This window comes from Acomys minous (assembly GCF_964271855.1).
Source record: "Acomys minous genome assembly, chromosome: 18".
In the NCBI taxonomy this organism is placed as follows: Eukaryota; Metazoa; Chordata; class Mammalia; order Rodentia; family Muridae; genus Acomys; species Acomys minous.
The window spans coordinates 4243196-4266251 of NC_140501.1; the positions used below are offsets into that span (position 1 = coordinate 4243196).

Consider the following 23056-nt stretch of genomic DNA (forward strand, 5'->3'; position numbering starts at 1 on the left):
GGTGGGGCTGCTTTAACAGGCCACAGGGGAAGAAGACATGCTTAGTCTTGATGTGACCTGAGGAGCAGGGGTGGGTGGGCAGGGGGTGCCTCTTTTTCATAGGAATAGGGGAGAGAGATGAGGGAGGGAAGGTGGGGCCAGGAGGAGAGGAGGGAAGGGGCTGTGATGAGGATATAAAGTGAATAAACTAATTAATTTAAAAATGGGTGTGTTCTAGAAAAATCTAGAGTTCTAATATGCCATATATACATTTTTATCGTAAACCACAGAAAGTGACATGTTCTGAACATTATCCAAGAAAGTCCCCAAATCATGGGTCTTCCTTACTTTCTCTTGAGAATTTCCTAAGACTCGATCTTTTGTGGGAGAGAATGCCATGTAAGAATTGTTGACAATGTCACAGATGATTAAATACCAGAAAGGGTGAAGGAAAGGGCTCCCGGACTGCCTGCTGAGGAGACAGAGACCTGTAGCTTCCAGAGGTCAGAACAAGATAAAAGCCAAGTGGAGTGTGGTGTAAAACAGCCCATGTCCCTGTGTGACCAACTGGGTGCACTTCCTTCCCACCAGGCCTCGCTGTGTACAATGCGTGTTGATCTCTGGTGCCTCCCAGGGATGTTTTGAAAATAAATAAGAAACTGCAAATAGTTTTACAACCAAAAGATAGCACACAGTACGCCGCCACTTTGTGTGCCTCCTGTTTCCACAGAGCTGCTGGCCCACTGAGGGGATAATATGGGATGTCTACCGTCTACCTTTCTATAGGAGCAAAGAATAGCACAAGGTGGTTCTCTTAGATCTGGAGATGAGAAATAAAGTGTGTAGCCCCCCATACATGTACCCAGTGAAGGGCTTAATTTTTAATATGCACACCACCTCCACAACTAAAATCCAAATGAACAAAATGCTTACTTTGTCAACATCCTTAGAAGCACATTGAGTTTGAGGGTGAAAACAGAACATGCAATTAAAAGGAATGTCATAATACAGTGTTCTGTAAAAGCATCAACAGCAACAGGACGAGGCACACTGCTCTCCAGCGCTGCATGCAAGTGCTTTCTGCTGCCTCTAGCTTGTCTGTGCTGGACATTTTTATTGCTCTCTGGCCACACGAAGGTGAGGGGCATTAGGGGTAATTTATGTCGTTTATGTTAACAGGCCAGGTTTTAAAATGAAAACAGTAAAGCTGAATATAAAGTAGGACCCATTCTAGAACACAGCTGGAGTGAGCCTGAGTCCGCTGCTGCAGGAAACGGCCCTTAGGAGGCTGAGGAGGTGCAGGGAGTCCACTCAGCGTCCACAGGAGTTGACCGGAAGGAGAGAAGCAGCGACATGGAAAGCCAGGGGTCTGCCAAGGTACTGTGTCAATTGCAAAGCAATTGATGGGGTCTACTGGCGCCTCAGCAGATCTGATGCCCAAAGATGTCCACTGACTTCCTGCCTTAACTACCATACCTTGTATGGCTACTAAGGGCCAAGTATTGGAACGGGCAAAGGGAAAAGACACACAGCTAGCGTGTCAGACATATCCTTGGCTGATCATAGCATAGCTTGGGGTCACCCTGGTCTATTTTTGTCTTTTTTTTCCTTCTCTCTCCCTCTCCCTTTCTCTGAATGTTTATGTGTAAGACATATGTGTGTGTGTGTGCATGCATGATGCATGTGTGTAGAGGTCAGGAGTTGATCTCAGCTGTTACTCCTTAGGAGCGCCTTCTGTTGACTATAATATAAAAAATATAATGTAATATAATATAAGAAATATAATATAATATAATATAATATAATATAATATAATATAATATACTCAGAGGTTAGAAGCGAGTGTCAGATCCCTTGGAACTGAGCTACAGACAGTTGTAAGCTGTCATATGGGTGCTGGGACCTGACCCTGGCTTTCCTCAGGAGCGAGCGAGTGCTCTTAAACACGTAGCCATCTCTCCAGACCCAGGGCGTTGCTGTTATTACTGTGGCTCTGTGTTCAAATGCCCCCATTGGCTTATCCTGTCCAAGCCCTGTCAATAGGAAGGGTGTTTGTTTCCATGTCATGTATGAGACCAATTTCTGCTTCACAGAATCCATGCAAGGGGCCAGGACTTTTGAGTAAGAATTCATGATAAAGCAGAGTCCCCTTAAGATATTTTGCTAAATGTGGTATGAGTCGACAAGACCAGCCCCAAATAGCTGAGCTCTTGTCTGTGTCGTATGTTTTGGGACGGTCCTAGAGTGTCATCTCCAGTTGGTGTTGATTATCCTGTCTTCAGGGTTGTGTGAGGGTCATCACAAAGAAGTGTGCGTCGTCATGGGCTGCCCTGTGCAGAGACCTTTAACAGGGGAAATATTGGTGAGGCCTCACGCCCTTGTGTTTGAGCTATTACAGTGCCTTAGCCTGCAGCTAGAGTAAGTGGCAGAGGGGAAGGTATCTGCCGGAAGCAAGGCTTGGGAGGATGTTCATACTGAGCTCTTCAGAAGCAAATCTGACAGTCACTGTCTGGAGCATCCATTTAGTGACAAGAGAAGTCATGGTGCCAAGGTGAAGTCTGAGCTCTGGACTTGGTCTTCATGGGTTTCATAGGTTAGATGTGACTTTTTCTACCCCAGTGTGAGGTTTATTCAAGTTTTTAGTGCCTTATTACTTCACAGGTAAGATGAGACTAAGGCTAGGCCCAATATCACAGTGTAAAGTGTATTTGTCATTAGTAATATAGACTATATTGATATGAAATAAAATTTGGCCATGTATTGGATATTTCTGGACAACTAGTTTGTGCATTTATTTCAGATAGGCATGGAACTGTGGATATTTTGAATCCCTATAGCCTGGCTTGGCTGTGGACACATGGTAGCAGTACCTCCTGTTACTGTTCACAAAACAGTTTCCCTATGCTGTGTAAATGACTTGTCCAAGGTCATCCCATTAGGAAAACACAGAGCCAAGCTCAGCAGTATGGGAGTTATTGTGTTCAACTCAGCGGCTGCCATGCTCACTTTACTGAGCTATTCTTTAGCGGGATTCCCATCCACATCCACGACCCACTTCATCTATGCAACATGAGGCGCAGTGAATGTAAGGTGTCTGGAAGTTTCTTCCCGGTGGGTTCAGGAGACAGAATAGAGACAGTGCTTTCCTACACCATCACAAACCCAGCCCTGCCCACTGAGCTCCCCCTGCCTCAGGGATGGATCCTGTGGTACCCCGCTGCATGCAAAGTACAGGTCACAGGCAGAGGCTTGCCTTAGGCAGCAGGTCAGAACTGGTCTGTGTTTATCCCCGCATGCGTATGTAGTCAGGATCAGCGCACAAGGGCAAAAAGGGGAGGATGGACACGAGGACATCCACCTCAGAACCTGCTATACTGTACTTCCCAGAAGCCCAGTACGCTATGTCAAGGGACGAGGCTTTGTGTCCCAGCTGTCCACGGAGCCCAGGGAGAAGATGCAAATAGAATGCCGCTCCCTGGAGAAGCATGCACATATTACTCCTGACCATTTCTATCGATGTGCGATGGGATGAGGACATCTTACAGAATGACTCCGTGCTGAGTCCTTGGTGACTGACTGTCCCACTGTGTCTGAGGACTGACTATTTAAGTCTCCCTTGTTTGGGGGGCGGCATTTAGTTTTAAAAAGCCTGAAGCACAGCTGGGCTTGATGGTCCATGCCTGTGACCTCAGAACTCCAGAGACAGAGGAAGGAGGGTCAAAAATTCACATCTGCCACTGATACACAGGGGTCCAGGGACAGGCTGGGCCGTGGGAGATCCTGTTTGTGTGGACATCCTCTGTGCAATGGAAGGACTATAAAGCCTTCTTTGTCACAGGCTGTGGAGCCTTTGGTACCCCTCCTTCATTGGCCTTTTTATGACTTTATATCTCAGGTCACAGTTACCCACATTAGCTTCCTTTGGGTGGAGAGTCATCAGGTTCAGGCAATGCCCACTTTTATATATATGTACCTTTGCCGTATCCTGTATCCCCCCAAACAGTCAGCAACCACACAAGGCTCTGGGAGATATACTCATAGTGGAAGCCAGTGGTCATCCTGACAGGTTGAAGCTTTTCAGACTGTTCTGTAACATAAGACAGGGAACCAGAGATGACAGACAGCCTCAGAGACAACCCATTTTGATGCCTTTTGTTGTCTACAAACTTTGGAAAGAAGTATATAAGCTCTGCCTATTTGAGAAATGCCTATTTCACATTTGTGAAAATATGCTTAAAATGCGATAGATTCACTCAGGTTGAAGCTGAGTCAGTCACACATGGTTTCTTAGCTTAAGCCCAGGGCCAACCTACTGGCTGTGCAGCCTGATCCCAAAGCACTACAAGTAAAAGGGTTCTTTGCTTGCTGCCTGGGATCATACATGATGTCATCTTTGAACATAGGTTTATGAGTGAATTGTGGTGGGGCAGGTGGAACATGAGTGGAGAGGGCAGGCACATACAATGTACACATCTGTGGAGAGGGCAGGCACATACAATGTACACATCTGTGGAGAGGGCAGGCACATACAATGTACACATCTGTGGAGAGGGCAGGCACAGGCACATACAATGTACACATCTGTGGAGAGGGCAGGCACATACAATGTATACATCTGTGGAGAGAGCAGGCACAGGCACATACAATGTACACATCTGTGGAGAGGGCAGGCATATGCAATGTACACATCTGTGGAGAGGGCAGGTGTATACAATGTACACATCTGTGGAGAGGGCAGGCATATACAATGTACACATCTGTGGAGAGGGCAGCACATACAATGTACACATCTGTGGAGAGGGCAGGCACAGGCACATACAATGTACACATCTGTGGAGAGGGCAGGCATATACAATGTACACATCTGTGGAGAGGGCAGGCACATACAATGTACACATCTGTGGAGAGGGCAGGCACAGGCACATACAATGTACACATCTGTGGAGAGGGCAGGCACATACAATGTACACATCTGTGGAGAGGGCAGGCATATACAATGTACACATCTGTGGAGAGGGCAGGCACATACAATGTACACATCTGTGGAGAGGGCAGGCACATACAATGTACACATCTGTGGAGAGGGCAGGCACAGGCACATACAATGTACACATCTGTGGAGAGGGCAGGCATATACAATGTACACATCTGTGGAGAGGCACAGGCACATACAATGTACACATCTGTGGAGAGGGCAGGCACATACAATGTACACATCTGTGGAGAGGGCAGGCACATACAATGTACACATCTGTGGAGAGGGCAGGCATATACAATGTACACATCTGTGGAGAGGGCAGGTGTATACAATGTACACATCTGGCCCTTCTTTGCAGCCCTGTTCTCAAGTTCCATTCACTGTGCCCAGTGAGAAAAGGGTTCTGACACCACAATGCTTTAGGATTCAAGGAAACCCAAAGCAGTTCCCAGGTTAAAGTGGTGCTTGCCTTCGGTGTAACCCAGTGCTTTCTTTGAATAAAGAAAGAAGCTAATGCCATCATAAGAGATCTTTGTGAGCAAGGATCCATATTGTGGCCTGTCTTACATGTGTGTTCCCTCACTGGGCAGGTCATTAACTTACAATGGTAATGGTGGCACAGAAGAAAAGGAAGCAATCCATAACTCATGTTGCTTTTACATTTTCTTTAATCATCAGTAGATTCAAGATGGCTTTAGTGGGAGATGAAAATATGGAAAAAATCTGAATTAATTTTGCATAGCTGAAAACCAAAGAAACCTACATGCATACGCAATGGAGTAAGACTTGTAGCAATGGGAGCAGGGTGGCCCACTGGCTAGATGCTTGACTAACAAACACAAGGACTTGGTTAGAACCCTAGGTGTGGTGCATGCTTACAGTGGGGATGCAGAGACAGGAGGATCCCTGGAGCTCTCTAGAACAGGGGTGTATCTAGCCTTACTGTTGAGCTTTAGACCAATGAGAGCCTCTGTCAAAGGAGGCACATAGCACTTCTGAGACTGGGCCTCCATGTGTGTGCGCACATGAACCCATGCACTCATGAGTAACTGCTCACACAGGAGTGTATCATACATACACACACACACACATGCCATAAGCTGCACACACACACATACATACACACACCATAAACCACACACACATATACATACACACACCATAAACCACACACACACACACACACACACACACACACACACACACACACACACACACAGAGAGAGAGAGAGAGAGAGAGAGAGAGAGAGAGAGAGAGAGAGAGAAACATGATTTGTTTCATTTTGAGAATATTTCCTATAAGTTAAATACGTGATCTCATATTTACATTTAAAGACAGCATAGTACAGTAGGAAGCTGGGTCATAAATTGAATGTTAATAATCTGGGATGATAATTTTTCTTTATTTATAATGACATAAAATAACCTAAAATGGGGGGGGGCGTGGAATGTAAACCACACAATGATAGATGCTGGGACAGATGGCGAAGGAGGAGAGCTTTGTATTTTAATTCTACAAAGGTATTCTTCTAAACTTTAACCTAAGAGCTCATGTTCTCATTTTGCGGTCACTTCGCTGACCCTGCTCAAGGCCCAAGTAAGTGCACAAGTCCACGGTGCAAAAGAGACCATGTGCATTCTGGGTTTAATGTCAGAAGAGAACGCTGTCCAGAGCTCAGCTCTTTTGAAGGGAAAGTGACTGAAAGCGCAGGGTGCCTAACATCACAAACCCGTGGCTCCCCAGAGCTCTTCTTTCATCATAATTGGTCTGCGAGGCTGGTTTTCAGGAGGACACTCTTGCCACACTCCCTTCCACCTTCACACATTCTCACACCCACTGCTGTCCCCCCACATGAGAGCCACAGCGACACAACCACAAAGGCTACAGCTCCGAGGGAACACCGTGTCAGTGTAATCTTTTTCAAATAAATATATAATACAACGGCAAATGGGGATCTGCTTCTTCAAAGAGTAACACTTGGGAGATTCGGTGACCCATTTGCTCTTAGTTAAAAATAAAGCGAGGCTGAAAGGGCAGGTGCGGGAGCCAGGGGGACCTGTGGGACCACAGGTCAGCGGTCTGCTGTGACATGGAAAAAAGGGTGAGGGGAGCCTTGCAGTGGCCAGAAATAAACCGTCCTTGGAAACGGAGCTTATGTGAGCGAGTCACTGTTCTCAGAGCAGAGATTAGCCAGACGGAGCACACATTGCTCTGCAATTATCACTATGCAGTCTGGATTCAGTTAAACTCATAATCTGGATCAAGTAGGATTTACAGTTAAAAAGGCTGTCTTTAAAAAAATCCAATTTAATGAAATACCACTCAGATACAATGAGGGAGGGAGGAGCACAGGGTAGCGTAACAATTAGAAGTAACAATCGTGTGTCGGGAGGAAAAGCGGAAAAGGCGTCGGCTCAAGAGGACTCTGTGAGAAGTCAGAGGAACCATAATAGCTACTGTAATTAAGTTATGTGTGCTTTTATTTTGTTTTTCTGATCTACATACAAACGGAGATGGACACATCATGGAGATGGGCTTGGCTTGCTTATTGTTCATAAATTCCAGGGTAGTTGAAAACTATTTTGGATTCCTTACTCAAATCAGATTTCAACTTTGATTTTTCAAAAGGTTAATAGGTTGGTACAGCGGCCTGTTATGTCAACACAGCCCTGGGAAAAAATTAATCATGAAAGCCATACAAAAGGTCAAAAGGAAGAGATTGAATATTATGCAACAAAGAAACCACAGAGCAGGTGCTGTGTGTCTCAGAACCATTTTTATCCAAATGCAGAAGCAAGGCAAAGAAAGTAAGCAATAGTGACACCCAGCTACGGTCGCTAACAGAGAAACGTGACAGGACGTTAGCAGGACAGAGAAGGTTCATTTCAGCCGCCGGCCATGACCTTGTGCTCTCCAAAGAGGCCACTGCAGTAGAAACAGGAGGAATAACTGTCATCAGATCTTACTTCAGTGTTAGGTGAAGTTCACGCAGAAGGCATTCGCTACCGTAGAAAACACAAACACTGGTTATTCTACACAGGAGAATCTGAAGCTCTGAGCTTCACCCGGAGCAGAAGTGTATTTGGGGGTCTGTTGCTATAGTGATAGGACAACCAGGGGCCACAGAGGCTGGAACGGGTACAGAACTGCTTCCTGTGACTGACCTTTACCTTTGTCTTCCTGTCCCGTGTTGCTGATGTCATTTTGGAGCTCACAAAAGTCGAGCACTACTCTGTGTATCTTGACAAAGGAAACAATATGGAGGCAAGTCAACAGTGGTGCAAATCTGGGTGGGTAGACGGGTGGAGAGGAGGGCTCCAGAGGCAAAAGAAAGATGGAGCTGTGCTGGTGTTTGTCACGCTTGCAGAAGACGGATTTGCATTGGCTCTTGAACTTGTTCCTCTTCCTTTTAGGTGATGGTTTAAGTAATCTGGATCGTTCATGTTTGAAATGACTTGTGGTTTCAGGCGTCTAAAAAAGAAAATAAGTAGAAAAAAATGTAACTGTATCATCTGAAGATAAGAAACTGGACAGATGAGCAGCAATACAACATATAGTTTATGTGACTCAAAGTGTAAGTAATGAGAGTTTACATATACAAGCTTATGTATGGAGGAGTCATCTCCAGCATTACAGCCGACCTCAGCTCCTTTCTTCATTCCCCAGGCCACTCTTGCTCCTCCGTGGATACTTACTGATAACACAACAGCGCAGTCTGCACACACTCTGGCAGACAATGAGGTGCTAAACACACTGACATGGCTTTGCTACATGTCGGTACTCTATCCTTTCCAGGGCTCTCCGAAGCCACCCTGATGGCCTTACAGTTGCTGTGAGTCCAGGGTTAATGCTGGCTTCCCTGCTTCTCTGGGTTATCCCAGGCTGCAGGCAAATTGTTGGCTGTGATAGGTTCCTGTCAGGATGCTGCCTGGGGGGGGGGGGGGTGAGTGGGGGGGGGATCTGCCTCCTAGTGCCCTAGACTCTGTGGAAGGACTCGTGACGATTACTTCTTAATGCCAGCATGAGGTGAGAGGAAATTAGTCTTTCCTCACGCTTTCATTCTATTTATTTGTTTTTTTAGAACTTGCCTCTCCTAAATGAAGTTTTTTGAAATATTTCAGGAAAATATATATTAAGTTTTAAGCTTTCATGTTTTGTATAAACCAGTGTTGAATACATCTGTTTGTCTATATTCATCTATCTATCTATCTATCTATCTATCTATCTATCTATCTATCATCCGTCCGTCTGTCTGTCTGCCTGCCTATCTGTCTATTTATCATTTGTCATTTTTCTACATTGCCCTCGCTGTCCATGAACACACTATGTAGACCAGGCTGGCCTCAAACACACAGACATCCATCCACCTTCCTCTGCCTCCTGCGTGCTGAGGTTAAGGTGTGCACACCTGGCTCTGAAATTTCTTTCTTGAAAATAACCTCCACCTGGGTCAAGCCTCTTAAAGCACCACCAACCAACAATGTATGCTGGGTTCTCCTTGGGCATGTAACATTTTGCCAATTCTCCTTAAATAAATTGTCAACCTGCCCATTCATTTTTGGTGCGTCTCAAGTAGCCATCTTTTAAAAAGCACTGGAGGCTGCCCAGAGTGTGCACATTGGCCCATGAGCGACCCCAGACTCCAAGTTCCTTCCTTCTCTTCCTCTGGGTTTCTCAAGCTGGTCCACTTAATGCATTACAGCTGTAAGTCCTCTCTTCAGCTTGCTGTGGCTACCTGTCTGTTCTGGTTGTCACGTGACCTGCTTTCCAACTTCTGCCCTCAGTCTGAATCTCCCACCACTGATCCCCTCCCCTCTGCCGGCAGGCGGTGGTTGGTTTCGCCCTCAGGAGAGCCTTTCACTCTGGAGGCGCCCTAATGTTAGAGTAGGAGAGCCAGAGGGGTGCATTGATATGCAAATCCCTGGGCTTTATTCTGTGGGTCTGTAGACAGCCTTAAGAATTGGCTTTTATTTCAAGCACCACAGTGTTCTCAGATACCTGCAAGCCACAATTATGCCCCAAGAGACAAAGTTGTACCTATTTAAGCTCACTTTCTAATTCCAAACCTTCATCAGTTTTCACAAGTTTCCTTCCTCCTCTGTCTGCCTCACTCATTCTCCACAGAGGATTTTGTTCAGTCGTTCTCAAACCTCTACATACCTGCCTGGAATGCTTATAGAAATCCCACTACATCATCCACTTCCCTCACCAATTTATCCAAGCCTTGCTTGGAGTTAATTAATTTTTGATCATTGTATAATTATATACAGTAAGTACATAGATTTTAAGCCCCTGGTTCAATGAGTACTGACAACTGTATTTTTTCCTGAGTAACTCATACCACAGTCAAGCCGTTGGACATCTATATCAGCCTAAAAGCTTTTTTCTTGCCTTTTCTGGTCAACTTCTGTGCTCTCCCAGAAGCAAGCACGGTGCTCGTTTTAAACTTCCTAGATCGTCCTCTGGCCCCAGCCTAGTATCCTGAAAAAACTGCGATGGAATCTTACTCTATTAATTCCTTTGCTTCTGGCCTTCTATGCTCAACACAACGTCTCCAACATTTGCCAATGTTTGGCATCAGTAGCCTTTATATGTCTACGTCTTTATAATATGCAGTCCATTTGATCATTTCTTTTTCCAATTTGGCCTGTCAATTGTGGCAGCTGACTGACTGATAGCAAATATTAAGACTATGCCCACCTTCACAAGTTTTGTTTAATGGATTTCTGCAGGGATTTAAGCAGGGGTATTCTTCAATCATTTGATATTTTCCAAAGCTTCTCAACTTATTCTAATATTAATGTTTTTCTAGGGTAACTCATTTCTGGGATGGAAACAGGTGGTATACCCACCCTGTTCTCACAGACCTTCTTTCTCTCCTGTCTCAGAAGATAATCCCCGCCCCCTTTGCATTCTTGACCTACTAACAGTCATTGTTTGTCAGTGTGGCCTCCATGCGCCCCTTCTGTGCGAGGGGGCCTTAGGACGTTCATATTTTGCTGTGACTGTGGGAGTTAGTGGAGGGTGTTATGGAGCCTGGCACAGGCAGGCCCTGATCCCAGTTGTCAGGCGTTTCTTCTCACTCCTTCCTGCCCCTCCTCCTCTAACTGGCTCCCTTCAGTCTGTCCACTTCCACTGGCTTATTCGCTTGCCCTCTGTGTAGAGACACATTCAAGTTTCTTCTACGAAGAGGGAAGAATAAGTTAACTTTTTCCTTTTAAATGTGTCAGCCACACAGGAACAGTCTTAGTTATTTTCTTTCCTACCAAATTGTAGCTTCTCATTTTACCCCTCAGCTCACTTCAGAAACTGGCTTTGGCTTGCGCTACAGGACTGGATGGTTTCAAGGTCACTAATGAGTTTTTAATCACCTGAATCAAACATGTCAATTTAATTTTCCCTCCCTCCTTCCTCCCTCCTTCACTCCCCTCTCCCTTTCTTCTGTCCTTCCTTTTCACTCTGCTGCCCCCCACTTTTTCTTTCCTTCTCATACTTGAATTGAACCAAGCACACAGCAGGAAGTTGCTCTGCTACAGAGTTAGATCTCCAGTACTCAATTTAATTTTTATCTATTAAATTTCTTCTATTTAACAAAGTAATTTAAACGACATGATTATTTAGTTATGTCAATTTGTTTTTATTTCTTTCTGTATATTCTTTTTTACAATTCCTGCACTTTTTATTATAATTAAAAATGCCATACATATTTTTTCCTCTCACACTACAGTAAGTGCACAGAGCAAAATAATCACAAAACTTAAAAATGTCTTATAATGACAATACCAAGGATGATAATATCTACTCTAAGCTTACAAGGTGAATAATGAGCACTGATTTATAGTGTCTAGCTTCTCACTTATATAAAAAAAATAGATGTCTAAAATTTAAACTTAAAATGTCTATATACACATGCACAAAAATACACATTTATTCATATATATGTATGTATGTATAATAGATTCCTACATACATATGTATAGCCTGCTCAATAATAGTTTCTATGATTTTTTAAATTTGAAAATATTTTATTTCATTTTATTTTTTACAAAGACATTTATATTATTATACATATATATAATATATTATCTATAGCAAGAAGAACCATCAAACAATCAGGAATTATATAAATGTTACATTCTTAGTGTTTTGGCTATTTGTATTTGACAGCTTTGAAGAAGTCATCTTTCCTATCTTGGTGCATCTAAATTTCTGAATGTAAATCAATCTCCATCACATATTGTCAATATCAACTTACAACACCTATCTAGACCTAAAAACATCTTAACCTCTAAACAACTAAGCTTCATTGTAAAACTAAGCTACTTGGTCTTCAACTCCATCAGAGACTTGAGGAGGTATAAACTTGATTATCTGAGTATGCCGGGACTGCAGGTTAGTAGCTTTCCAAATGAAAAGATGACAGAGACAGTTTTCTACCTGAATAGTCACCCAAAACTCTCTATAACATTAGAGCATCTTCTTCAGCCTTCTGGCCCAATATATCTGACAGACATATTTGTGAGGCAAGAAGTATTGAGGACTTGCTTACCCAGTCTTGGCAGAGTTTGGTTGTCGACTCTGCCTGCATCCAAGCTTGCCATTTTTAAAGGAAGAATTCTGTCTGTGGTAGAAATGAGGACATTTTGCCCAGTGGCTTGTTTGCCACATTTGAAGCCATCTCCGTAAGGAGGCTCTTTGATGCTCATCATCCTCTTTGAGGTAGGCTGGGTGTTGCCAGGCGTTAACCTGTCTCATTGTCAATGAATCTTTAAAGTAATAAAAACATTTTTAAATGCCATATTCTGCATGTCTCTGGGGTTTTTGAAGACCTTGTCTACCTATCCTTCCTTATCTTTCTATAGAGTCAAATCTATCGGCTGCACCTAAGATGTATACTCTTGTAATAAGAGTAGACTAGCAATTGACATGACCATGATTTAATCTACTAACATTTAATTTGTATAACTTATTTCTCCTAAACAGCTTGCTATAACACTTTCAAAGCATTAGAAGTAAATCTTGTATTATATATATATATATATATATATATATATATATATATATAGTGTGTGTGAAGAATAATCTTACATTTGAATTCTATACCACTGCATCTAGAATTAAACTTATTTTGCATCTATATACAAAATTCTATACCAGTGAATTAAAAATGCCCTGTGAGTGACAATTGAGGCATTACGTTGAGTAGATTCACTAATCTACTTTTTGTTCTAGCTTCCCTATAGATTTCTATATTCCCCCTTCTTTCTTTTCAACCCATTTCTCCAAACAGATGTCAATGTCCAATATGCTGCGAGGAATGCATCCTGTCAGGTCTGATCCAATGTCAGTGTCTGGTTCTTTTATTCTGAAAGCATGTAATTTCTCACAAGCATTATACAGCCCTACACTCATAAGTGTATGAGGTATATGTGATGCACAGAACAATTAAGGCTGGATTTCTGCTCTTTTTATGAACAGGACAAGAAGACATCTGTACATCTTCATTTCTTTTTGTCTATTCTTTTTTTCAGATGCTCACTTAGTGGGCTTAAGGCAGGGGGAGCTGCTTAATGCCACCAATATCTGAAGACTTTTGTGTTAAAGACAAAGGAAGAATAAGTTCTAAGTTCTAGTTACTTCTTAATAACAAAGGGTGATTGTTATTGCATGTTGTAAATTTTTTTCTATCTGGGAAATGTCTATGCACTCCTAAGATCTCAATAAAAACCCTAAAGTTTGATTTTAACCAAAGTTCCTGTTGGGGAACCGATGAGTTTAATGGATTCACTTACAGGGCACGGGTGAGCACAGAGCCCACATCGGGGCACCCTTAGCTCCCACATATTGAGTCCTTTCTAGCTTGTGGGATCTAGCTAGCCTTTCCTGGGGACCTGGAGGCCATGGTCAACTAGAGCAAAGTCAGGTAAGAGTGACTGTGAGGAGTGGCTGGATACTCTGGGGGGGGGCACTCACTTCCTGCCCCCCTCCTCTAAGAGAGCGTCCACAACCCTGCAAGCCCAGCTGTGATGATCCTTTACAAGCCTGAGTTGCGTTGGTCACATTGTTTTATCCCGGAAAAGTAACAAATACAGAGAATGACTTGTCCAACCATTGACTTATGTTCTAATGTCTCCATTCTCACTAAAAAACCATAGGAATCTGGAATCCATAAGAAGGATGAATTTATTTCCTCATATGCCCTACTATAGATTATAAAATTATTTAATCAGTACATTTTCACTTAGCATCCACTATAAAGATATTAATAAATGCCAATACTTTTCTTTAGATTATAAAAAGTAATCTCCTGAGAGTATTTCTTCAACATCAAACACAGCAAATGCTACAGAAACATAAAGCAAGACCACAAAATAGCCAGGCACAGCTGGAACACTGTAAAGGCGTTTGAAGGTCACATCAAGTTTGCGTAGTAACAGCCAGAGAAGAGGGAAGAAGAGCCCATCTTCTCCTCTTCCTGTCTCCATAAAACTTGGAGTAGAAGCTAAGACTATTTCTCATGGGCTCGGCACCTGTTCTTCCTGTAGTGAGTCCGGATTGATAATTAATGACCCTTGAGAGAAGGCTACTTAACTTTGCTTTCTCTGCAGAGTTCGGGGAACAGAGGACACTGGAATGCCCTTGCTCTTTAATTAGAGAGGTTGGAGCCTATCGATCACCATGGAGATAAACCTGTGACCTACTTCAAAGAAGCAAGTGCAGTACAAGGCAGGTGGCACCTGGGCTTCTACTGCGCTGTGGCTGTACATGCAGGAATCCTGTACCACGGGGGGGGGGGGGGGGGGCATTTTAAAGAAGAGAGTGCTCTCTAAATCAGGGCAAGAGACCAGGCTTAAATAGGAGCCAGCGAGCCAGCGTCTACGCTCACACAAGTCCTTCATGTGGCCCCTCCAATCTTAAGCTTCGTGCCTACTCTAAAAGAATGGCATTATTTGTAAAGCATGTTTCTTAAAGATGTAGAAATCATATTTTTCTCTTTCACCTTGTATTGATTAATTATTCTTTCCCCTGAAAAGCAATATGATAGTTTGGGAATTCGGAGTTACACTAAAAAGCGATATTTATAAACATTTACAACTCCCTATTCCACTCCTCCTAGCCCTGGGCAACGGCCTTCTAACTGTCTATTTCTAGGTGTGTGAACTCTAGGTGTGTGAAACAGTAGAACTAGATGGTATCTGTCATTTCATACCTAGTTCACTTTCATCCATGTTGTAATAATGTGTCAGTTCTTTGGTTTTTAAGGACATAGACTGTTTACGACATGTATTGCTTATCCATCATGTGCTGGTAGTCAATTGGGTTGCTTTGATCTCTTGGCTATTTGCTGGCATTGCTGCTGTGAACACAGGTGAACAATTATCCATTCAACTCTCTACTCTGGGTGTAAACCCAGAAATGAAAGTACCAGGTCATGACTCTGCTTTAAACTGGGGTTCATATGTGCTGCAGACAAGGGGCAGACAGAGCCACACCCCTTCTTTCACAGTGACTGTTGTGAAGGGAGGCTGGAGCATCAGGACCCTGGCAGGGGAACCAAGGAACCCTAAGGCTGTCAGCGATTTATCTCTGAGAAGCTTGAGGAGTTTATCGCTGCCTCTCACACCCTGCACTTTACACCACAGTGAAATGTGGAATCTTTGGGAACCAGAGTGAAAGCTCATCTTTGCCTCCCATTGATGGCCGCCCTCCAGGGTGCACTCCAAGCTCGGTGCTGCATGGTTCAGGACTTTGGTTTGAAAGTGGGAACTGAAGGAAGAGCATAGAAACATCGAGAAATATCTAGAAGGTTAAGGAGAGGGATTCCTTCTGTGCTTAAGGACAACTCCTCCATGCCATACATCTTTGGGGATTAAAATTGTTCTTCTGACTAGTTTGAAAATGTGTAGAGAAGCAAACCAATAAATATGTGTTTTTGTCTGTGCTTGCATACATGTGCATGTGTGCATGCATATGTGTGTGTGTGAGAGAGAGAGGGGGGTGGAGGGAGGGAGAGGGAGAGGGAGAGGGAGAGGGAGAGGGAGAGAGAGAGAGGGTCCTGTGTGGTAAAGTGACCCCAGCAGTAGAGTTTCTTAGGCCTAGTGGAGGAAGTTGGACGATGCGTCGTTTTGAGTCTTCAGCTGCCTAGTTCACAGGAAGATCTTATTAAAGCAGAGAGAGTCAGCGGTGAACTTGATGTTGGAGCAGCACTGGAAATGCTGAGGGTGAGAGGGGAATAAAACAGGCACTGCAAGAGTAGTGCATAAGAACATCACTTGTCAGAAGCGATTTTAATGTAAGTGCAGGGATAGATACTGTGTAGTAAAGTAGCAAGCATCCCTACAGACTCTCAGCTTGCCCATCTGTGGGCTCAGGGGTGAGATGAGTAGACAGTCGTCCCCAAAATGTATCTTTTTAAAACATGTTCTTCAGCCAGCCTCAGAATGAAGTATCTTCATGGTATCAGAGGAAAAAAATACCAAAAGTATGGTTTTCTACATAAAATTCATTTGGTGCTTGCTTTCTCTCATGCATACTCATCCATGCTTGACATAATTTGCAGTGTTGACACCCACTGCATCACTATTTCCCAGTAATAAAGAATCCATTAGTTTCAGGTGGCCAACAGCCTACTCAAATTTGGGGACCACCATTGTGGCGTAAGACAGGGCCTACATCTGGGGTGCTGTCCTGCTGTTTTCCTACGTCCTCAGTTTAACAGCAGAGTGTGGGCCACAAAGCACCCCAGACTGTGACAGTGGAGTGTGCAGGGCCCCGGGCTTCAGAGAAAGAAGAACCTGCATCTACCCTGCTCACTGCCTGGGCTGGTTTCTGTGTGTTGTTTTAAATGTAACACATATTTTGTAAACTCAGGTCATACTTTTGGCGAGGTTTTATGGAAGAGCTCTGGGTTTGCAGGCAACTCCAATTCTCTTCCAACTAATCAGCCTCCAGTAAATGCCTTGTTGAGCTGTTGTTTTGCAAAACCTGAAGGTGGGTGTGTCTACCTTCAACTTGTCACTCCCTGGGCTGATTGTCATTTAAATGTCTTTATAACACTGCCGTGGGGGGTTATTTGGTCAAAGATGGGGCTTGTAATTCTGTTCTTCACTTTAAGTTATTGAGGAGCCAAGTTCTGTGTTGTTAAGCAATAGTCACCGCCTCCCTCATTCTTCAGCGTTTAAATGATTTGCTCATGTTGCTGATTGCTCTTTAATATAGTTAACAAATATTAATTGAATCCCTCTAGTTGTCATCCTGTCAGGCAGAAAGAAGTGACTTGCATTCTGTGTTCAAAGAATTAACAGACTAACTACTTCTACTGGAGTTCTTCCTTCTGGTCCTTTCCCCTCCTCTCTCTTCTTCCTCCTCCTCCTCCTCCTCCTCCTCCTCCTCCTCCTCCTCCTCCTTCTTCTTCTTCTTCTTCTTCTCTCTCTCTCTCTCTCTCTCTCTCTCTCTCTCTCTCTCTCTCTCTCTCAGCTCTTCTTGTCACTGCTCCTTTATTATTGTACTACCATGGACCCGTTGAAACCATAAGCACCACATTAACCACATTTATGACTTGCCTTAGCCATGGTGATCTGTCATAGCAGTAGAAGCCCCAGCTAAGGCATTAAATTAGAAATCAATCCTTTCTGGGTTCAGGTAAAATAGCCCCACATCGGTGACTTTGCTTTAGTCTCCTGTCTTTCTCTCTGTGATCTCAGTAGTCTTGAACTACGATCTACCAAATGACTTACTGGTCAACAACAATTTAATCTTATAGAGTATCTATTATATTATGGCATATACACTAACTGTTTTTCTTGTTACTTAAGAAAGATATATATGTTTGTTACCTGGAGTAAAGTTATATTTTCTGTGTCCATCTCCTGCCTCAGACTTTGATAGTTGTAAATATAGTTGTGTGGCTTTTTCTTTTGCAGCTGGAGAATTGCCTAATTAGTACACAGTGGGTGCCCCCAGAAACATGCAACTGGATATATTTTACACCCAAAATATTTACGTTCAAATAATAGGCTCATAATAACTCTTCATAATCATAATCATGTTATAAATTTGCTGTCAAACCTTTTTTTTTTTAAAGCAAAGTCAGAGAAGCCAGAAGAAATAATTTAAAATGGCATCCTACCCAGACCTAAAGAGCTAAAGAAACTTAGTTAGGGGCTCACAGTGGCAAAGTGGCTCAGGTGGGCGTCATCCGTGGACTTGGAGTGCAGGCTCTTAAGTACTGCGTTATACTGAGGAACCCACCCATGAACATGCAGTAACACTTCTCTGAAGTAATTAAAATAGATACAGCGAGCTGAATGTTGACTTTGAATCTACCACACATACAGTGTTACAATTCACCACAGCTTCGTTTTTGTGATTCTGCATTTGTGTGTATGTGTGTACATGTGCATTCGCTTACCTGTGTGCTTGTGCATGTGGAGTCAGGGGTTAATCTTGTGTGTTATTCCTCAGACACTGTCAACCTTTTCTCCTTGGCTTGGAGCTGCCAGTTGCTTTCCTGGGGTTCAGTCTCTTCTCTACGGGTTCTCTTTAGCGTTAAAGAGAAAGAAAGAAGTGACCTACTAGGAGTTTAGAGCTACTCCCATGACCTATTGATCGTTGTTTTCATTAGTGTTCTCTGCTCTCTTTGATCAGCTAGTTTTTTTGTGCTGGACTCCCATGGCCAATCTGAACTCTTCCATTTTTTTGCAAGATGAAAGAAAGGAACCATGAGTGAGCCACTGGACAGTCCAGCCAACAATTCTGATTTCCTGGATTATGTAGCTGCTTTGGGGAACTGCACCGATGATCAAATCTCATTCAAGATGCAGTACCTTCCTGTCATCTACAGCATCATCTTCCTTGTGGGCTTCCCGGGGAACACGGTGGCAATTTCCATCTATGTCTTCAAAATGCGGCCCTGGAAGAGCAGCACTATCATCATGTTGAACTTGGCCCTGACAGACTTGCTGTACCTGACCAGCTTCCCTTTCCTCATCCACTATTATGCAAGCGGTGAACACTGGATCTTTGGGGATTTCATGTGCAAGTTCATCCGATTCGGCTTCCATTTCAACCTCTACAGCAGCATCCTCTTCCTCACGTGTTTCAGCATCTTCCGTTATGCTGTGATCATTCACCCGATGAGCTGTTTTTCTATCCAGAAGACTCGGTGGGCAGTGGTAGCTTGTGCTGGGGTATGGGTCATCTCTTTGGTAGCCGTCATGCCCATGACTTTCCTGTTCACGTCAACCACCCGGACCAACAGGTCTGCTTGCCTTGACCTCACCAGTTCAGATGACCTCACTACTATCAAATGGTACAACCTCATTTTGACCGCCACCACCTTCTGCCTGCCCTTGGTGATTGTGACACTCTGCTACACAACGATTATCAGCAGCCTGACTCATGGGCCCCAGACCCACAGCTGCTTTAAGCAGAAGGCCCGGAGGCTGACCATCCTGCTTCTCCTTGTGTTCTACATATGCTTCTTACCCTTCCACGTCTTGAGGGTCATTCGGATCGAATCTCGCCTGCTTTCAATCAGCTGCTCTGTTGAGAGCCACATCCACGGAGCTTACATTGTCTCTAGACCATTAGCTGCCCTCAACACCTTTGGCAACCTGCTGTTATATGTAGTGGTCAGCAACAACTTCCAGCAGGCATTCTGCTCCATAGTGAGATGCAAAGCCAGTGGGGGCCTTGAACAAGCAAAGAAAGACAGTTGTTCTAACAACCCTTGAGTCACGCTGTTTAGTCAAGCCTAGGGACATGGCTCCATGACAAAGCTCTTGACATGCAAACGTGAGGGTCTGAGCTGGAATCTTCAGACTCCACATAAACTGGGTGTGCTGGCAAGCACCTGCAACCCCAGTGCTCCTATGGTTTGACAGAAAAGGAAACAGGAGAATCCCTAAAGGCTCCAGGGCCAGCTAGCCAACTGGACACAGTGACTGACCTCAAAGAGACCTTGTTCCCAAAAAGATAGAAGGGAAGAACCAATGTGTGAAGCTGTCCTTTGAGCTCTCCATGTGCACTGTGGCATGTATTCAGCCTCCTCCCACCCCCACCAACAGCCACATGCCATTCACACATATGTACTTATCAAATGTCAATTAATTAATCAATTAACACCTCACGACAGTTTATATATAACTTCCAAGAAATCCAGAATACACATTCCCCTTGTAACTACAGTACTTTCAGGTCATTATGAGTCATCGGCTTTAGGCTCTTAGGAGATCACCAATGTGTTTATTGAGATCTTTGGGATATTAGCGAGCAAAATTCATGAGTGTCAGTAAAGCATATGGAGTTGGAAGCTATAAAACCCTAAAGATTTCTGTTGCCGCCAACTCATTGCCTGTACGTGGGAACTGGTGCTTGTACAGCAACCCTAGACCTCCCAAACCAAACAAACTAGAGCCAAATAAAAGTCAAGCATGCTCTTCCATGGCCTTTCACACTTTGGGAACGCTATTTACTGAAACCGCGGGTTAGTTATCCAAAAGCATCACGTGTGCCCTCCTCAATATTTATACAGCTCATATCTTTACAAGTTGGTTTTTTCTTAACTTTAAATTTTCTTTGCGATTATTGTTCTGAACTTTCCTCTTAGTTCTTCTCATTCTTCAGACTGTATGAAGACATTAGAACACAATTAAAAGGATGCTGAGGAAATAGCCCAGTCAATAGAGTGCCTGGTGCACAAGCATAAAGGCTTGAGTCTGGTCCCTAGAACCTACACACAGAAGCCTGCTGCAGAGGCATGCACATGGAACCCCGACTCTGAGAAGGCAGAACCAGGCAGGTCCCTGAAGCTTGGTGACCAGCCAGCCTAGCCTGAGCTCTAACATAATGACTCAAAAATGGAAGGATATAGCTCCTGATGAACAGCAAGCAAGGTTGCCCTTGGGCCTGTGTCTTCACTGTTGTAGGTCATGCTAACAATTGTTGAATTTATAAATCATATTAACTTTTATTAATAATTGTCAACTTTTCCTGGGGAAACGGAAGACAAATTGATGAAATAGAACTACTTCCAAATGCCATAGACACATTAGATGCTAAATCCAATCTAATATTGTTTTAATTTCTGTAGAAGAATTGTCTAGGAAAAACTGACTCTCTTCGGTATCTTGATCTCTTAGAAATATAATGAAAACAACTCCTGTGGAAACATCTAAAGTTATTCTTGGATCATGTGTGTGATTATCAGTAAACATAAATATTTGAGAAAATACCTGTCTACATACTTTAAACTCTAATGAATGTGTTGATATGATTAATAAACTTAAAAATAATTACTCCTTGAATTGGTCGTCTTTCCTATGAAAATGTAACTTATTTATTACTATATCAACAGTGATTGTTAAGCAAAAACAAGTTTGAAAATGAGATGTAGAACACGGCTGGAACACAAGGCTTCTGCGTGGGAAGACTGCAGTGAGGGTTTCTAGGACACTGTGTCTGACTTAGACCAAGAGATACATATCAACATCCTCTGCCAGGGAGCTGGGATAGGATAGGGGAGGAAAGAAGAGAACCTGGGCCCTAATCATGAATCCCTGGATGAGAGCAGCCCTCATAACTATCACCTTTGATGCTTTCTTTCACAGGCTTTTCTTCTCTTTTTAAAAATTAATTAATTTACTTATTCACTCATTTTACATTTCAGTTGTAGCCCCCTCCCTCCTCTCCTCCAAGTCCTACCTTTCCCCAACCTCCCTCCTTCTTCCCCGTACTCCCCCAATCTCCCTCCCTCCTTCCCTCCCTCCCCCTCCCTCACTCCCTCTTCCCTGTACCCGCCCCCTCCCCCGCCCCCAGCTCATCAAGTCACATCAGCACTGCCCTGCCACGGGGAGGTGACTGAAAAATATGCAAGAAAGTCCTTGTCAGAGACAGCCCCACTCTCCTTACCAGGGGACCCACATAAAGACCAAGCTGCCCATCAGGAACATCTGTGTCAGGGCCTAGGTCTAGGCCATGCATGCTCCTTGCTTGGTGTTTCAGTCTCCACAAGTCCCGCTGGGCCCAGTTAGTTGGCTCTGTTGGTCTTGTGGCCCTCCTGTCACCTCCAGGTTCTTCTGTCATTCGTCCCACTCTTCCACAAGGCTCTCTGCACTCAGACTCAATGCTGCGAGTCTTAGCATGTGTTTTGATCTGTTGCTGGGTGGAGCCTCTCAGGGGACAGCTATGCTAGGCTCCTGTCTGCAAGCACAGCAGAGTGTCATTAATAGTGTCAGGGGTTGGCTCTCTTGCATGGTGTGGCCAGGCATTGGATGGACATTCCCTCAATGTCTGCTCTATCTTTATCCCTGTAGGCTGGGTAAATTTTGGATTGAAGTTTCTGTGGATGGTTTGGTGGTTCCCTCCCTCCACTAGGAGTCCTGTCTGGTAAGAAGGTGGCCTCTTCCGTCTTTATACCCACTGCTGGTAGGGGTCTCTGTGGGAGACACTCCCATATCCTCCTGGGAGCTTACCCTGCCGTAGGTCTCCAGCCTGTCTCAGAGATGCCCCAGGCCTTGCTTTCTCTTCTCTCTGCAAGCTGACTGTCCTCCTGCCCCCTTCCCCTCATCGGATCCCCACCCTCATTTCCCTCAGCGCTCCCTCTCCTCTCCTGTTCCTGCTCTTCAAACGCTTCCTCTGTCTATTCTATTTCTCCTTCCCAGTCTCATGTAGGCTTAATTTTCTTAGCAAATATATTTTATTACAAACTTATTAACCGAGAGTGCCTCACTTGTAACCCGACTAACCTAACAAGAGGAAAAGGAGATTAAAGAATACAGTAATGAAACTGTAAGGATATCAGTTCCAAGGAATGATTCTCCTGGTGTAATCAGCAGGATTTCTTCTGCTGGAACCTGGAGCAAGCAGAACCCGGAACCTCAGCAGGAGCCCGGAGCCCCGAAGCCTTCCCTTGAGCAGATCTCTCTAGGAGCATCTCCAAGTGGAGTGATGAACAGCCAGAACTATTCCATGTCTCCAAAGGCCTCACCTCTTGTTTTTGGCTCACATTTATGCCTCCTCTCAGAATTTGTTCAAGGATGTTTTTCAGCTGCTTAACAACCAATCTCCCCCACAAGGTGGTTCAACTTCTAAGGGGA

General features: G+C 44.0%; 1 protein-coding gene and 1 long non-coding RNA gene across 4 annotated transcripts in view; one reads left to right on the forward strand and one right to left on the reverse strand.

Moving 5' to 3' along the window:
• Window positions 1-1059: 1059 nt before the first annotated feature.
• OXGR1 (oxoglutarate receptor 1) lies at window positions 1060-21254 on the forward strand. Of its 3 annotated transcripts, none has more exons than XM_084767055.1 (2): window positions 1060-1356; window positions 18664-21254. In XM_084767055.1, exon 2 carries the CDS (start codon window positions 18680-18682, stop codon window positions 19691-19693), a length of 1014 nt encoding a protein of 337 aa, XP_084623181.1. In that variant the 5' UTR covers window positions 1060-1356; window positions 18664-18679; the 3' UTR covers window positions 19694-21254. The 3 variants fall into 3 exon arrangements, with proteins under 3 accessions (XP_084623181.1, XP_084623180.1, XP_084623179.1); XM_084767054.1 differs by having other exon boundaries at window positions 1061-1356; window positions 18610-21254; XM_084767053.1 differs by having other exon boundaries at window positions 1062-1356; window positions 18606-21254.
• LOC311588939 overlaps window positions 8583-23056 on the reverse strand; it is a 30610-nt gene continuing 16136 nt past the window's right edge. The window contains exon 3 of the long non-coding RNA XR_014776365.1: window positions 8583-8684. This is a non-coding gene — a long non-coding RNA (uncharacterized lncRNA). The remainder of the gene's footprint in view (window positions 8685-23056) is intronic.